Source organism: Miniopterus schreibersii (genome assembly GCF_964146895.1).
Source record: "Miniopterus schreibersii genome assembly, chromosome: X".
NCBI classification, from domain to species: Eukaryota; Metazoa; Chordata; class Mammalia; order Chiroptera; family Miniopteridae; genus Miniopterus; species Miniopterus schreibersii.
Window position 1 is genome coordinate 58,004,503 of NC_138104.1, and position 18,286 is coordinate 58,022,788.

General features: G+C 39.5%; 1 protein-coding gene across 1 annotated transcript in view; it reads left to right on the forward strand.

The window, feature by feature from the left end:
- Positions 1-18,286, forward strand: part of TEX11 (testis expressed 11) — a gene marked incomplete at both ends in the record, with an annotated part of 365,391 nt that overhangs the window by 31,027 nt on the left and 316,078 nt on the right. Inside the window, one exon of the mRNA XM_081125501.1 lies at positions 13,367-13,451. Coding sequence (XP_080981627.1) covers positions 13,367-13,451 — 85 coding nt within the window. The remainder of the gene's footprint in view (positions 1-13,366; positions 13,452-18,286) is intronic.

Genomic DNA, 18,286 nt, shown 5'->3' on the forward strand with positions numbered 1-18,286 from the left:
TTTGTATTTTTTTTTAGTCTCTATGTCATTAATTTCTGCTCTGATTTTTAGTATTTCCTTCCTTCTTCTTCCTCAGGACTTTCTTGCTGTTCTTGTTCTGGTTCTTTTAGTTGTGTTAGATGGTTCATTAGATCTTTCTGTTGTTTCTTGAGATAGGCCTGTAATGCTATGAACTTTACTCTCAGGACTGCTTTTGCCATGTCCCATAGATTTTTGGGTAGTTGTCTCTTCATTTTTGTTACTTTCCATGAAGTGTTTGATTTCTTTCTTGATATCAGTGGTAACCTATTCATTGTTTGATAACATGCTATTTAGCTTCCATGTGTTTGAATATTTTTGAGTTTTTTTTATAGTGGTTGATTTCTAGTTTCATGGCATTGTGATCTGAGAAGATGCTTGATATGATTTCAGTCTTATTATATTTGTAGAGACTTGCCTTGTCCCCTAACATGTGGTCTATTTTTGACAGTGTTCCATTGCACTTGAGAAGAATGTGTGTTCTGCTGCTTTGGGGTGAAATGTTCTGTAAATATCAATTAAATCCATTAGGTCTAGTGAGTCATTTAAGGTCTGTGTTTCCCTGTTGATTTTTTTGTCTTGATGTTCTGTCCGATGTTGACAGTGGGATATTAAAATCCCCCACTATGATGGTGTTGCTGTCAATCTCCCCTTTAAAGTGTGCGAAGAAATTTTTTATATATTTAGGTGCTCCTGTATTGGGTGCATAAATGGTTATAAGGGTTACTTCCTCCTGTTGGATTGATCCCTTTAGTATTATGTAGTGACCATCTTTGTCTCTTATGGTCTTTATTTTAAAGTCTATTTTGTCAGAAATAAGAATTGCTACTCCAGCTTTCTTCTCCTTTCTGTTTGCATGGAATATTTTACTCCATCCCTTCACTTTTAGCCTGTGTGAGTCTTTTCCTCTCGGGTGGGTCTCTTGTAAACAGCATATATTTGGGTCCCGTTTTATTATTCGTTCAGCTACCCTGTGTCTTTCGATTGGACCATTTATTCTGTTTACATTTAAGGTTACTATTGATATAAACTTATTTAATGCCATTTCCCCCCTTTATGGTGATGTACCTTTCTCTCACTATTCCTTCTTTTTCTTAAAGCAGTCCTTTTCGCCTTTCTTGCAATGCTGGTTTTGTGGTACTGAACTCCTTTAGCCTTTTTTTGTCTGGGAAGCTCTTTATTTCACTTTCAATTTTTAATGATAGCCTTGCTGGGTAAAGCAATCTTGGTTGCATGTTCTTTTCATTACTTGAGAACTTCATGCCACTCCCTTCTGACCTGAAGAGTTTCCGTTGAGAAATCAGCTGTCAGCCTTATGGGGGTTCCCTTGTAGGTCACTGTTTGTCTCTCTTTTGCAGCCCTTAACATTTTCTCTTTGTCCTTGACATCTGCCATTTTAATTATGATGTGTCTTTGAGTGGGTCTCTTTGGGTCCCTCTTGTTTGGAACCCTCTGAGCTTCCTGAACTTGTGTGGCTTTCTCCTTCGCCCGCCTAGGGAAGTTTTCTGTCATTATTTCCTTCACCAAGTTCTCTATCCCTTGCTCTCTTTCCTTCCCTCTGGCACTCCTATAATGTGAATGTTGTTTTCCTTCATGTTTTCCCAAAGCTACCTTAGAGTGTCCTCATGCTTTTTCAGTCTTTTTTCTTTTTGCTGCTCTGATTGAGTGATTTTTCTACTTTGTCTCCTAAGTCACTTATTGTATCCTCTGCTTCATTGAGCCTCCTTTTAATTCCTTCCAGTATATTCTTGATATCAAATACAGGATTCTTTATTTCTCTCTGATTTTTGTTTATGTTATGTATCTCTTTTTTCATGTTTTCACTAAAGTCCTTGATCTTATCCTCTGTTGCCTTGTTTTTCTCTTTAAGTTCCTTAAATATCTTCAACATCAACACTCTGAATTCCATTTCTGATAACTTGCTTAAGTCCATATCATCAAAGACTTCTTCTGGCGATGTTTCCTTTTCTTTAATTTGGGGTTTTTTTCTTTGTCTCCTCATTTTGGTAAGTCTTAGTGGTTGTATCTATATATTAGATATATTTGCTGTATACCAGTCTTGTGGGATGGGATTTTGTCTTGTGGGTCCAGTGGAGCCCAGAGGTGTGTTTTCCTTATACTTCTGAGCTCTTTGCTCTAAGCGTGTCCCTCTTGTGTGTCCCCCTTTTGTGGCTTCTTTATGTTCTCCTGTTGTGGTTGGGTCTAGATTGTTGCTGATCAGTCCTTGGGAGGACTTTCCTCTGAGGTTGGTAACTGTGTCTCAGCCCCAACCTCATCGTGTAAGCTGTTGTACGGGTGCTGGCAAGGCAGGACAATACACAACGAAACTTCCAGTAAACAAGATGTATCTTACAAAATATCTTGACAGTCACAATGAAAACAACCCAGGTGAAAACATCCAGCTCCTCAGTCCCTAACCTGTCCTCTGATTCTAGTTCCCCATGCTCTGGCCTGCTGCAGCTTCAGATTGATTTCAGCCTTTTGCCTTTTCCGTATGGGCTCTTTTCAGCAGCCTGGGCTCAGTGGGTTCGATTAAAAAAACATTCTGGTGAGCCCTTTTCCTGCCCAGCCCCCAGCAGGGGTTTTCAGAGTTTCCTCCAGTTCCCAAACAACAGCCCCCGAGAGTCTTATTCTTGTACAGTCCTTCTGTGAGCTGCTCTCCCTTCCCCCTCAGGACTGTGCCCTGCGGGGGTGTCTGGGGCCTCAGTGAGCTGGGCCTGCCCCTTTCCCGTTGGGGGCAGTGCTCCTGGCTGCAGGAGAGGCAGGCGGGCTCCGCCCCTCCCTGCTTAGCTCTGGTTGGCTTATTGAACCAGGCCCGCCCCTTAGACAGAGTACTGTGCAGACCACAATCCCAGCCTCTGCTAGTCTGTTCGCCCAGTGCAGGCAGGGAAGGCAGGAGCGAGTTCTGTGATCAGACTCACAAATGCACAAAGCAACACACAGGCAGAGAGCCTGCCTGCAGGGTCCCGTCGCCTTCGTTCCAAGGCACCCAGCGGGAGGGGACCCAAAGTGAGCTCCATGCAGCTCCCTGCACCGCTGGTCTGAGCAAAGCTGGGGCAGCTTCACATGCCACCATGGCGCCCCTCAGGGCTGGTCACAGATCCCAGCCTTTCTGCATTGTTAGCTCAGGGTGGGAGGGCTCCCCCCTCCCCTCCCCCGCACCACACAGATTCAGTGCTTTCTGGGACTCAACACAGTGTCTTATGGGGAGGCAGAGGGTCCTTGTGTGCGGCTGCTCACCACTGGTCCTCTGGTCCCTTACCACTCGGGTGCCACACCCTTTGGGACAGCCCTTCCTTTGGTTGGCACCCTGAGCATTAGATGCTGGTCGCAGCCGCTACTAGAAGCTTTGTTTAGCTAGGAAGAAGCCGTCCCCTCCTTGCGGACTTACCGCTTCCCTGGGTCTCTCTGCCCTGTGCGCGGGGCGTTCCTTCCCCTCTCCTCCGCTCGGGGTGTGGGATCCCCGCTTTTGAACGTGCGTCTGCACTCCCGAGGGGGGAGCTTTGCAGCCTCCATGCCTCTGGGCTTGGAGCTTAGCACAGGCTTCAGGGGGGACTCCCCCTTTCTATGCCCCGCTCTCTACCAGACTCTATGATGTCTCTTCAGTGCTCCCTACTCTCACTCCGTCCACTGAGGTGTGTTTCTCTGTTTTTTCCAAGCTGGCTACATAGGATTTTAGGAGTAAATCGAGTCCGGGCCTGTGAGCAGGGGCGCTGTGCTGCTTCTCACAGTGCCGCCATCTTCCCCGCTTCTGGCCTTTGTTATGTTGAGGTATGATCCCTCTATTCCCACTTTGATGAGAGTTTTTATCAGAAATGGGTGATGGATTTTCTCGAATGCTTTTTCTGCATCTACTGATATGGTCATATGATTTTTGTCCTTCATTTTGTTTATGTGATGTACCAGTTTTATTGATTTGCGGTTGCTGTACCAGCCTTGCATCCCTGGAATAAATCTCTAATGATCTTTTTGATATATTCTGGATCTGATTTGGTAATATCTTGTTGAGGATTTTAGCATATATGTTCATCAGGGATGTTGGCGTATAATTTCCTTTCTTTGTAGTGTATTTGGTTTTGGAATTAGGCTAATGCTGGCCTCGTAAAAAAGAGCTTGGAAGTCTCCTTTCTTGGATTTTCGGGAATAATTTGAGGATAGATTTTCTTCTTTGAATGTTTGGTAAAACTCCCCGTGAAGCTGTCTCGACCTGTGCTTTTGTGTAATGGGATTTTTTTGATTACTGTTTCAACTTTATCAGTAGTTATCGGCCTATTCAGGTTTTCTGACTCTTTCGAATTGAGTTTTGGAAGGTTGTATTTTTCTAGGAATTTGTCCATTGCTTTCAGGTTGCCCATCTTGGTGGTGTATAGTTGTTCTTAGCATTTTCTTAACAATCCTTTGTATTTCTGTTGGTTCAGTTGTTATTTCCCCTCTTTGGTTTCTGATTTTGTTTATTTGGGTCCTATCTTTTTTTTTCTTGGTAAGTCTGGCTAATGGTTCATCAATCTTGATTATATTTTCAAAGAACCAGCTCTTGGTTTCATTGATCTTTTGTGTGTTTGTGTTTTTAAGTGTTTTTATCATTTATTTCCACTCTGATCTTTATTATTTCCTTACTTCTTTTTACTTTGGGCTTTTCTTGTTCCTCTTTAAATCTTTAAGTTGTAGGCTTAGACAGTTTATTAGAAGTTTTTCTTGTTTTTTGAGGCCTGTATTGCTATGAACTTCCCTCTCAGGACTGCTTTCTGCGAGTCCCATAGATTTTGGATTGTTCTGTGTTCATTTTCATTTGTTTCAAAGAAGTTTTTGATTTCTTCCTTGATCTCATTGGTAACCCATTCATTGTTTGATAACATGCTATTTAGCATCCATGTGTTTGAATGTTTAGTTTTTTATTGTAGTTAATTTCTAATTTCATGTCATTGTCATCCAAGAAGATGCTTGATATGATTTCAGTCTTTTTGAACTTGTAGAGACTTGTTTTGTGTCCTGACATATGGTCTATCTTTGAGAATATCCCGTGTGCACTTGAGTAGAATGTATATTCTTTAGCATTGTGTTGGAATATTCTGTATACGCCTTTTAAATCTCTCTGATCTAGTGTGTTATTTAGGGTCACTCTTTCCTTGTTGATTTTTTGCCTGGAAGACCTATCCTGTGATATCAGTGGGGTGTCAAAGTTCCCTAATATGATTGTATTGCTGTCGATCTCTCCCTTAATGTCCTCCAGAACTATTTTTATAAATTTAGATGCTCCTTTATTGGATGCATCTGTGTTTATCAGGGTTATATCCTCCTGTTGGATCGATCCCTTTAGTATTATGTAGTGACCTTTCTTGTCTCTTGTTATGGTCTTCATTTTGAAGTCAATTTTGTCTGATATGGATATTGCTACCCCAGCTTTTTTTTCATTTCCATTTGCTTGGAAATATTTTTCCAACCCTTTACTCTTATCCTGTGTGAGTCTTTTTCTGAGGTGGTTCTCTTGTAGACAGCATACATTTGGGTCATGTTTTCTTATCCACTCAGCTTCCCTACATCTTTTCATTTGAGCATTTGATCCATTTGCATTTAAGGTTTTATTGATAAGTGCATATCTACTGCCATTTTAATTCTTTATGCCTATGTTTTTCTCTATTTCTAGTTTTTATTACAGCAGTCCCTTTAACAGTTCTTGCAATCCTGGTTTGGTGGTGATAAACTTCTTTAACCTTTTTTTCTTTTTTTTTTCTGGGATGCTTATATTTCACCATCTATTTTGAAGGATAATCTTGCTGGATAGAGTAGTCTTGGTTTCAGATCCTTTCTTTGCATTACCTTGAATACTTCATGCCATTCCCTTCTGGCCTGCAGAGTTTCTGATGAGAAGTCAGCTGACAGCCTTATGGGAGCTCCTTTGTAGGTAACAGATTTCTCTTTTCTTGTTGCCTTTAAGATTCTCTCTTTGTCTTGGATTTTTGACATTTTAATTATGATGTGTCTGGGTGTGGGCCTCTTTGGATTCTTCTTGCTTGGAACTCTCTGTGTGTCCCAAACTTGGGTTTCTTTTTCCTTGAACAGGTTAAGAATGTTTTCTATCATTATTTCTTCACACATGTTCTCTAACCCTTGCTTACTTTCTAGATCTTCTGGCATTCCTATGATATGAATATCCTTATGTTTCATGTTGTTCCACAGCTCCCTTAGACTGTCCTCCTGTTCTTTAATTTTTTCTTGAGTCTGTGATTTAGTGCTGTTTCCCTACCCTGTCTTCTAATTCACTTACCCGATCCCCAGGTTCCTCTAATCTGCTGTTTATTTCTTCCAGTGTATTCCTCATTTCTGCCATGTCCTTGATTTCCATCTTGTTTCCCTATCTTTTCCCATCATACTTAGAATCTTTATTCTGAACTCTATATCTGATAGATTGCTTATCTCCTTTTCATTAAGCTCTTACTCTGGCGAGTTCTTTTATTCTTTCATTTGGGGCTTTTTTTGGTCTCCCCATTTTTGGCTTTCTGTTTGTGTTTTTTTCTATGTATTAGGTAGATCTGCTAACACTCTTAGTCTTTTTGGAGGGTCTCTGTTGCAGGCCAGTGTAGGCGCTGTTGGTAACTGGCCTTGAGTACCCTGTTTGGAGCTTTCAAAACCCCACGGCTTCTGCTTCCCTTTACTGGTGCTGAGTGGGTTTGGACAGGACCAAGATGCACACCAATGTCTGTTTTTCCAAGGCCCTGGTCCAGAAGCATATCAGGCAAAGATCAAAACACCCATAGGTCTGCTTCTGCTTGTAGGCTGATTAATCTGATTCTCTTAGTGAGCCTCTGTCTGTAGACCACAGGAAGATATAAAATCCACAGGATCGGGTGAGAAGTTTTCAACAGGCTGTGGCAAGTGCTTCCCCTCAGGTAAAAGCAGCCTGGGTGGCAAAGGTCTGACTGAGAAAGTTGTCCTCTGCAGTGTAGGAGAATGACTCAGCCCAGAATCCAGATGGCTGCCCTCTGAGCTCTATCTCCAGAGCTCACAACTCTGCATTGTCCTCACATCTCTCTAGTCCACTCTGCCCTCTTTCTACCAGAGCCCAAGGGGAGTAGCTGCACATAAAACTTTGTGCATTGGCTCTTTAAGAGGGTGCTTGCATTTCCAGCTTTCTCTGCCTGGCAAAGAGAAACCTTGCTGCTTTTTGCACCCAGATGTTATGTGGGCACCTTTCTCAGTCCTGGTGCTCTGGGCTGGGAAGCCCAGCTTGGTGTTTAGCCCCCAGAGTTCTTAGGGGTACCCCTCTCAGCTGAGATATCCCTCCAGATCCCTCCAGACCTTCAGCTGATGCTGTGGGAGCCCAGCCAGCCCTCTAACGCTTCCACACTTCCTACCAGTCTCTATGCAGTCTTCAGTTTAAGTCCTTGGTCATTATGGTGTTCTACAGCTAGTCTTCAGTTTATTATTCATTACAGTTTTTCTATATTTTAGGTGTAATTCCAGATTGGTCTTGAGAGAGTGTCAGCGTAGCTTTCACTTAATCTGCCACCATCTTGGAATCTCTGTACTAAGTAACAAAAATTTTTTTTTCTTTTTGCTGCTCCGATTGGGTTTTTTCTACTTTGTCTTCCAAATTGTTGATTCATTCCTCTGTTTTATTGAGAGAGAAACATCGATGTGAAAGACACATCGATTGGTTGCCTCCCACATGGGGCCAGGAATTTAGCCTGCAACTGAGGTATGTTCCCTTGACCAGAATCAAACCTGAGATCCTTCAGTCTATGGGCCGATGCTCTAATCACTGAGCCAATCTGTCCAGGGCTATAGTTGAATCTTGACTGTTACTGATCCATTTGTGCACGGGATGGGCCCTCAAGTTCGCTGACTGTGAGCCTCTACCTGACTGTGATCATACTGTGTGATATGCAGGTGCTGATTCACCTCAGCAAGGTTTGGTGCCTGCTGAAATCTTCCTTTGGATATGGTGGTTGTGAAGCTTATTGGATCTTGCTCTGATGTTGTTTGAAACTGGCTAGTGGGTGTGTTGGTTCTGGGCCTCTTGGGAGGGACTCTGGTGCAGGCCAATGTAAGACGCTGCCTGTGACTAGCCCTTGCAATGTGTTTGGAGCAGTCTCGATGTGGCTTCTTCTGTAAATTCTTGGTTATAAGACTTCTTTTCAGCTAGCCTTTAGTTGGTTATTTGGGATGATTGTTCTGTAATTTAGTTGTAATTCCAGTTTGGTCCTAGGAAGAGGTGAGTGTAGCTTCCCTCTACTCTGCCACAATCTTGAGTCCTCTCTGTCAGATTTCTGTAGGTATGGGGCAGCATACTTTCTTTCCGCCAGCATATTTTCCCTCCTCTACCCATTTTTTAATTCGATTGTTTATTTTTTTGTTCCTAAGTAGTATGACATTGTTTATTTTTTATTTTTATTTATTTATTTTTTTAACCCTCACCAGAGGGTATTTTTTACATTGCTTTTTTAGAGAGAGTGGAAGAGATAGATAGAGAGAGATAAACGTTGATGTGAGAGAGATACATCAATTGGTTGCTTCCCACACATGCCCCAACCCGGGTCAAGCTTGCATCCGAGGTATGTGCCCTTGGTCTGAATCGAACGCAGGACCCTTCAGTACACAGTCGGATGCTCTGATCACTGAGCCAAACTGGCTAGGGCATATTTGGGATATTTCCACTTACTGGATGTGTAATTGGCATATACCTTTTCTCATTTAGTAGGTTTTTTTTTTCCTTTTGTTGATGATTTCCTTTGCTTTGTAAAACTCTTTAGTTTGATGTTGTCCAATTAGTTTATTTTTAATTTTGTTTCCTTGCCTGAGGAGACATATACACAAATATATTACTAAGAGTGATGTCAAAGAGTGACTGCTTATGTTTCCTTGTAGGAGTTTTATGTTTTTGGGTCATACATTTAAGGCTTTAATTTATTTCAGTTTATTTTTGTATATAGTGTAAGATAGTAATATAGTTCCATTCTTTTTTTTTTTAAATAATATATCTTTATTGATTTCAGAGAGAGGAGAGGAGAGGGAGAGAGAGAGATAGAAACATCAATGATGAGAGAGTCATTGATCGGCTGCAGCCCGCAACCCGGGCATGTGCCCTGACCGGGAATCGAACCCTGATCTCCTGGATCCTAGGTCAATGCTTAACCACTGAGCCATGCCCAGCCGGGCTGTAGTTCCATTCTTTTGCATGTGTCTGACCAGTTTTCCCAACACCATTTATGGAAGAGACTATCTTTACCCTATTATATGTTCTTCCCTCCTTTGTCATAAATCTGTTGACCATATAGGCTTGAGTTTATTTCTGGTCTCTCTATTCTGTTTTATTGATCTATGTGTCTGTTTTTATGTCAGTACCATGTTGGTTTGATTGCTATAGCCTTGTAGTTTAGTTTGATATCAGGTAGTTTGATACCTCCCATGTTTTCTTCTTCCTCAATGTTGCTTTGTCTATTCAGGTTTTTTTGTGGTTCTATATAAATTTTAGGATTATTTTTTCTAGTTCTGTGAAAAATGCCATTGTCATTTTGATATGCGTTGCATTGAATCTGTGAATTGCTTTGGGTAATGTGGACATTTTTTTAAATTAATTTATTTTTTAAAAAGGGACAATACTGTGAATTTCTCAAACATTTTACCACCAGACCTCTTTCTGTGACTCATCTATCTGGACTGATATTTGTCCTCCAGACACATGTTGGGAACCAGTGTTTTTTTGTTGTTTTTTTTAATTTTTATTTTTCTATTGATTTCAGAGAGAGGAAAGGAGAGGGAGGGAGAGATAGAAACATCAGTGATGAGAGATAGTCATTGATTGTTTGCCTTCTGCATGTCCCCTACTGGAGATAGAGCTCACAACTTGGGCATGTTCCCTGACTGGGAATCAAACCGTGACCTCCTGGTTCATAGGTAGATGCTCAACCACTGAGCCATGATGGCTGTGCAATGTGGACATTTTAACTATGTTAATTCTTCCTATCTATGAGCATGGTGTATCCTTCTATTTATTTGTATGTCTTTCAGTTAATTTCTTAAGAGTGTTAGAGTTTTCTGAGTACAGATCTTTCTCTCCTGGGTTAAATTTCTTCCTGGGCATTTTATTCCTTTTGATGGAATTATAGATGGGATTATGTTTAAATTTCTCTTTCTGATAGTTTAACTAAAATTCAGCTGATTTCTGACTATTCTGTATTCTGCTACTTTACTGAATTTATTAGTTCTAGTAGTTTTTTTGGTGGAATCTTTAAGGTTATCTCTGTATAGTATCATGTCATCTGCAAATAATGACAGTTGTACCCCACCTTTCCAATTTGGTTGCCTTATATTTTTTTTGTCTGATTGCTGTGGCTAGGACTTCTATGTTGAATAAAAATGGTAAAAGTGGACTTGTCTTATTTCTAATATTAAAGAAAAAGTTTTCGGCTGTTCACCATTGAATATGTTAGTCGTGGGTTTGTCATATATGGCTTTTATTATGCTGAGATATGTTCGTTTGCTCTATTCCCACTTTGCTGAGTTTTTTAAAAAAAATCATAAATGGATGCTGAGTTTTGTCAGATGATTTTTCTGCATCTATTGTTATCATTATATGCTTTTTATTCTTAATTTTATTTATGTGATGTGTCCTGTTAATTGATTTGAGGATATTGAATCAGCCTTGCAGTCCAGCTATAAATATACTTGATCATGCTGTTTGATCTTTTAATGTATTTCTGAATTCAGTTTGCTAATATTTTGTGGAGGATTTTTGCATTTATGTGCATCAGGAATATTGGCCTATAATTTTTTTTTGTAGTGTCTCAGTCTGGCTTTGGTATTAAGATAATGCTAGCTTCCTAAAATGAGTTTGGGAGCATTCCCTCCTCTATAATTTTTTGGAATAGCTTGAGAGGGATGGGTATTAATTAATATTTGAGTGTTTGGTAAAATTTACCTGTGAAGCCATCTGTTTCGGGGTTTTTGTCTGTTGGAAGGTTTTGATTATTGATTATGTCTCATTAGCAGTTATTGGCCTATCCATTTTTTCTCTTTCTTCCTGATTCAGCCTTTGAAGATTGTATATTTCTGGAATTTATCCATTTCTCCCAGGTTGCATGACCACTATTTTAAGTGGCTGAATAATATTCCATGTAGTGGATTGATCATAATTCATCTATTTCTTTCTTTTATTTTTAATCTTCACCTGAGGAAATTTTTTCCATTGCTTTTCAGAGAAAGTGGAAAGGAGAGAGAGAGAGAGAAAGAGAAAGAATCATTGATGTGAGAGAGACACGTCGATTGGTTGCCTCCCACACATGGCGGGATCGGAACCCGGGATTGAGCCTGCAACCGAGATATGTGCCCTTGACTGGAATTGAACCTGAGACACTTTAGGCCATGGGCCAACGTTCCTACCACTGAGCCAAACCAGCTAGGCTTGTGCTGTTTATTTCTTATTATGGGATATTTATATTGTTCCTAATTTTTCACTATTATAAATAATAATATGGGAACACTATTAAGTGCAAAAATTATACTCTCAACATTTAGATTATATCTGTATACTAGAGTCTCAGAAACGCAATTACTGGGTCAAAACACAAACTTTTCTGGCTATTTTGTTTTCTTTTTTCTTTTTCTTTATTTGTTTATTTTTAATTTATCTTTGTTATTGAAAGTATTATCAATGTCCCCCTTTTTCCCCATTGACCCCTTCTACCCTGCATCCCACCCCCCACCCTCAGCCTTCACCATACTATTGTCTGTGTCCATGGTTTATGCATATATGCATATAAATTCTTTGGTTAATCTCTATCCCGCCCCCTCACCGCTGCTTTCCCTCTGAGATTCCTCAGTCTGTTCCATGCTTCTATGTCACTGAATATATTTTGTTCATCAGTTTATTATGTTCTTTAGATTCCACATATAAGTGAGATCATGTGATATTTGTTTTTCTCTTCCTGACTTATTTCACTTAGCATAATATTCTCCAGATCCATCCTTACTGTCCCAAAGGGTAAGAGATCCTTCTTTTTTTTACAGCTGCATAATATTCCATGGTGTAAATATCCCACAGTTTTTTAATACACTCATCTACTGGCTATATTTTTTAACATATTGTCAAATTGCTTTCCAAAATACTAAAAATTGCAGCTTCTTTAAGCTGTTTTACTCTAGCTGTTTACTTTTTCTCTAAATACCATTTGTTACTCTGGGAAATTTGGAGTTAAATATTAACTTCATGTGTCTTTGATGAAATAAATCAAATGATACTTTATGTGAAAGTCAGCATTAGATCAACTGTGCCATGGGTTTACTATGTGAGACAGATAGAGATGGGCAGTAGAATTAGCCCCAGAATAGTGAAATGACAGCTATGCTAAATAAATAATCCATTTAAAGGGAAGCTCATCAGAAAAATATGGAAATGTAGGTAAGAAAAGTGATACTAGAGAAAATAAAATTAAAACACAATTGTGTACCTTCAGTGTACATAAAAAAGGATTTTTGGGCTCATCCAGTTAGTATTCCTTCCTACCAATATGTTTATTATAAGTTAATGGTATATAGCTTCTTTCAGAGTTACCATAGCACCCTTAGAGATTTAGGTCAGAGCTATGCCATATCCACAGAGGACCAATTATTTTCTTCAGAGGTCTCTTGCCAGAAACCAGCCTGTTCCAAATTCACATTTTTGTGTGTCTTCATTTAATCTTTGAGACACTATGAACTTGATTTATATTTGCATCTGATAGAAAGATAAACCTCATAAGAAGGTGCTAGAAACTTTCCCCTCTGTTCTCTACAACAAAACATAGTAAAACAACAAACTTTATTATTTGAGTATATATTCTTTATTTAGCACTTTGATAGGTACTGTAAGTGCTGCATAAATTTTATGAGACATGATCTTTGATATCAAGGAGCCTAGTTTGGAAATAAAAATAACAACTAAAATAAAAAATAGATGATACACAATAGCATAATTAATTGCTCAATTATGTTTAACTTAATCAACATAGGAATTCAAGGAAGAGAGAGATTAATGTAGACTGTAGTGGTTGCTTAAAGCATCATGGATGTTCCTGGTGAGAATGAACTGGATTCGAGTTACATAAAGAGAATGGGAGGAGGTATATCAGGTGAAGCCAACAGTATGAATAAAAGTGCGTAGATAGCAATGGACAAGTTGTTTTCATGGGACAGTGAGATAGTTACTGTAACAGTGGGTAAGTTTTTGGGAGGAAAGGTAGAATATGACTAGATTATGGAGGGCCTATAAATGACCCACAGTAGTCACATAAGTACAAAACATACAAGGAAGCAAATACTGTTGGAGGTCGACAGTATTTTAACTGGCTAAGAAAATGTTTCTCTTGTCTAGGTTGAAGAAATGGCAGTAAACCTGTGGAACTGGGCAGTTACCAAGAGAGTCGGTTTGGTTATAAGTAAAGAGCAGAAAGCTAAATGTATGTATGTATTTTGTAACTCATTGTGAGGATTCTTATTATAAATCGGTTGTGTTCCTGCAATGTAAATAATATTTTGACCGTTTCTTAGATGGAAATTTGTTAAAAGAAGACTACGTAAAACAACCCATAAACAGTGGTGTTTCAAGCAAAGAGCCTCCCTCAGTTTTACAGTATTTTAGTAATTAGCTCCATATTGATAAAAGTTTAAAAGCATCACTGCAAGAAATAGGCTGGTGGCAAACAGCAAAGATGATTAAAGGGTGGGAAAATGAGAACTTGAGGAAACATTAAAATACACGCATTATTTTCCCTGGAGAAGAGATGATCTAGGTTCTTAAGATGATCAAAAGGTAGTTTCCCTCTCCTTTAAAAATAGAAAGAAAAATGTTACATGAGGGATTTAGATTTAAAAATCTGTAACGATTAGTTTCCTCCTGAGGTTGATTGATGAACATTGGACTGAGTTACTGAGAAAAATTACTGAGTTGCTGTGAGCAAACACCAACAACAAAACAAAAACCCAAAACCAAACTCATCTGCTTGGATGCATTTAATGTGGCTCACTGGAAAAGTTCTAGTGCTTAAGCTAAATAGCAGGGTTTAGTGTGCTTATGGTTACCGATTTCCAACAAGGATAGTGACAGTTAATGTAATTTTGGAAATTATTTGCCCAATTATAAAGGATATGTTGAGGCAACAACCCAAAAGGTAAATCTCTGGTTTGGTTGGCTTTGTAAATACCAACAAATTTTATCTGTATGCAGGAAATAGAATTTATTACTAAGTATTTCTCTTTGTGAATATAAACCAAACTGTATACAACTTCAGTATAGGTATAGAGTAATTAATGACTAATAAAGTGAATAATATACTTATTAGTCTATTCCTCTATTAGGATGTTTTTAGAGACTAATTATATCTCTTTAATTCAGATAAATGTTGATACCATTGCTCCTAAAAGCATTAGATCCTGTAGTTATGGGGAGGGAAGAGTTAGAAATTTATCTGTGGAGCAACTTATTGCACAGGTGAATTGTGTTACATTAAAATGCATTAATTCTAAACTCCCACCATTCTGCCTATCAAGGAACATTGCTCTAGCTGTTTTTACTGCTTGTCAAGTACTAGAGATTTGGTAGGTGAAGTGGGAGCTAGGACCTGCAGCCTTTGTACTGACTCTGTGCATGTAGCAGCTCTTAATCAGATATTTGGGTGCTTATTATGTATATAGTATTTTAAAATTTTTATTTTTATCTTTTTTATTTTTTAAAAATTTATCTTTCTTGTTGAAAGTAATACAGATATCCCTCTTTCTTTTCCCTCATTGATACCCTCCACCCATTAACTCTCCCCTCCCCCCCGGCCTTCACCACATTATTGTCTGTGTCCATGGGTTATGCATATATGCATATAAGTTCTTTGATTAATCTCTCCCCACCCCAGCCTTCTCACTGAAATGCATCAGTCTGTTCCAAGCTTCTATATCTTCTATATCTATTTTGTTCCTCAGTCTGTTTTGTTTATTAGATTCCACATATGAGTGACCTAATGTAAAACTGAATCAGGAAGAATCAGAAAACCTGAATAGGCTAATAACAACTGATGGAATTGAAGCAGGAATAAAAAAAAAAAAACTCCCAGCAAACAAAAGCCCTGGTCTGGACAGCTTCACAGGGGAGCTTTCTAATTCTTTAAGTTGTAGGGTTAGATAGTTTACTAAAAATTTTTCTTGCGTTTTGAGGTAGGCCTGTAGTGCTCTGAACTTCCCTCTTAGGACTGCTTTCACTGTGTCCCATAGATTTTGGGTTGTTGTGTGTTCATTTTCATTTGTTTCCAGGAAGCTTTTGATTTCTTTCTTGATCTTATTGGTAACCCATTCATTGTTTAATACCATGCCATTTAGCCTCCATATATTTGAATATTTTTGAGTGTTTTTACTGTAGTTGATTTCTAATTTCATGCCCTTGTAATCTGAGATGCTTGATGTGATTTCGGTCTTCTTGAACTTGTAGAGACTTGTTTTGTGTCCTAACATGTGGTCTAACTTTGAGAATGACCCATGTGCACTTGAGAGGAATGTATATTCTGCAGCTTTGGGGTGAAATGTTCTGTAAATATCAATTAAATCCATCTGACCTAGTGTTCCATTTAGAGTCACTGTTTCTGTGTTGACTTTTTGTCTGGAAAGTCTATCCAGTGTAGTCAGCGGGGTTTTAAAGTCCACAACTATGACTGTATTGCTGTTGATCTTTCTCTTAAAGTCCTTAAAGTTATTATTGATAGGTCCTTATTTATTGCCACTTTAATTCTTTATGCCTATGTTTCTCTCTGTATTTCTTCTTATTACAGCAGTCCCTTTAACATTTTTTGCAATGCTCCTATTTCTACTTCTAATTACAGCAGTCCTTTAACATTTCCTGCAATGCTGGTTTGTTGGTGATAAACTCCTTTAGCCTTTTTTGGGGGTTCTGGGAAGCTCTTTATTTCACCATCTATTTTGAATGATAGCCTTGCTGGATAGAGTAGTCTTGGTTTCAGATCCTTGTTTTGCATTACCTTGAATACTTCATGCCATTCCCTTCTGGTCTGTAGAGTTTCTGATGAGAAGTCAGCTGACAGCCTTATGGGAGCTCCTTTGTAGGTAACAGATTGCTTTTCTTATGCTGCCTTTAAGATTCTCTTTGTGTTGAATTTTTGGCATTTTAATTGTGATGTGTCTGGGTGTGGGCCTCTTTGGATTCTTCTTGCTTGGGACTCTCTGTGCCTACTGAACTTGTGTGACTTTTTCCTTCACCAGGTTAGGAAAGTTTTCTGCCATTATTTCTTCGGACAGGTTCTCTAACCCTTGCTCACTTTTGACCTCCTCTGGTACTCCTATTATGCAAATATTGTTGCATTTCATGTTGTCCCACAGCTTCCTTAGACTGTCCTCCTGTTTTTTAATCGTTTTTTCTTTTTGGATCTTCTATTGAGTGATTTTTTTTACCCTGTCTTCTAATTTGCTGATCCAATCCTCAGCTTCCTGTAATCTGCTGTTTATTCTTTCCAATGTATTCTTTATTTCTGCGATGTCATTCTTAATTTCCTTCATAGTTCCCATTTCTTTTTTCATGCTGTTCAGCATCCTTACAATCAGTAGTCTGAATTCTATATCTGATAGATTGCTTATCTCCATTTCATTTAGCTCTTTTTTTGGAGACTTCTCTTGTTCTTTTGTTTGGGGCTTATTTTTTTGTCTTCTCATTTTGGCTGCCTATTTGAGTTTGTTTCTATGTATTAGGTAGATCTGCTAGGACTCCCAGTCTTTTTGGAGGGTCTTTGGTGCAGGTCAATTTCAGATGTAGTTTGTAACTGGCCCTGAGTACCCTGTTTGGAGCTGTCAACAACCCAGGGCTTGAGGTCTCCTCTGCTGGGGCTGGGTGCACTGGAAAGGGCCAAGATGCACACCAAAGTCTGTTTTTCCAAGGCTCAGGTCCAGAAGCAGATCAGCCAAAGACTGAAAGCACTCTGATGTCTACCTCTGCCTGTAGGCTCATTACTCTGATTCTCTTAATGAGCTTCAGGCTGTAGAAACTCCTCTCAGTAGGGTGAGAGGTTTTCTAGCAGGGTGGAGCAGTTGCTCCCCCCCTCCGACAAAAGCTCGTTGGAAGGTAAATGTCTGCTTGAGAAAGATGTCCTCTGGAGTATGGGAGAATGGCTCGGCACAGGAATCCAAAGGAGTGCCCTCTGAGCTCTATCTTCAGAGCCCACAACCCTAGATTCTTCTCACATAGCTCCAGTCCACTCTGCCCTCCCTCTACTGGAGCCCAAGGTGAGTGGCTGCACATGAACTTTGTGCATTGGCTCTTTAAGAGGGTGCCTGCATTTCTAGTTATCTCTCCCTGGCTGACAGAAACCCTGCTGCTTTTCACAGCCAGATATTATGTGGGCACCTTTCTCAGTTCTGGTGCTCTTGCCTGGGTAGTCCAGCCTGGGGTTTAGGCCCCAGAGTCCTCAGTGGGAACCCCTCACAGCTGAGCTCTCTCTCCAAACCTTGAGCTGCTGCCTGTGGGAGCCCAGCCAGCCCTCTTGCACCTCCACACTTCCTACCAGTCTCTATTCGATCTCCACTTTTCCTCCTTGGTTATGAGAGTGTTCCCCAGCTAGTTTTCAGTTGCAGTTGATTATTCAGGATGGCTTTTCTGTATTTTAGTTGTAATCCAGTTTGGTCTCGAGAGAGTGTCAGTGTAGCTTCCACTCAGTCTGCTGCCATCTTTAATCTCCCTGTATATAGTACTTTTAAGATAACAGTGGAGCCTGTCTTACATGGCTCAGTGGTTGAGTGTCAGTCTATGAATCAGGAGTTCATGGTTCGATTCCTGGCCAGGGCACATGCGTGGGTTGTGGGCTCGATCCCTTGTGGGGGGCATGGAAGAGGAGGCTGATTGATGACTTTCATCATTGATGTTTCTCTCTCTCTCTCCCTTCCCTTCCTCTTTCTGAAATTAATAAAAACTTTTTTTTTTTTTTTTTTTTTTTAAAGATAACAGTGGAAAACAGGATGTCATGCAGGAAACCTCTGACTTTAAAGGGTTTTATTCCAAAAATATGTTCTTGGAAGATACTTTCTCTTCTTAAAACAAATTCAGTGTGCCTGGATTTTGCTATGTAATGACAAAATTTTCAAGATTTATAGGCTACTGTTTTTTTTATTGTGAAGAATTATGGAACAATGAAAAGAATTAGGGAAGCCAAAATAGGGGAATTATTTGTAAATTTTAATTTTAGACCCGTTGCATTTGAGGAAACAATAAGATTGGAGATATGAGAAAAGTCTGTCTGTAGATTTGGTA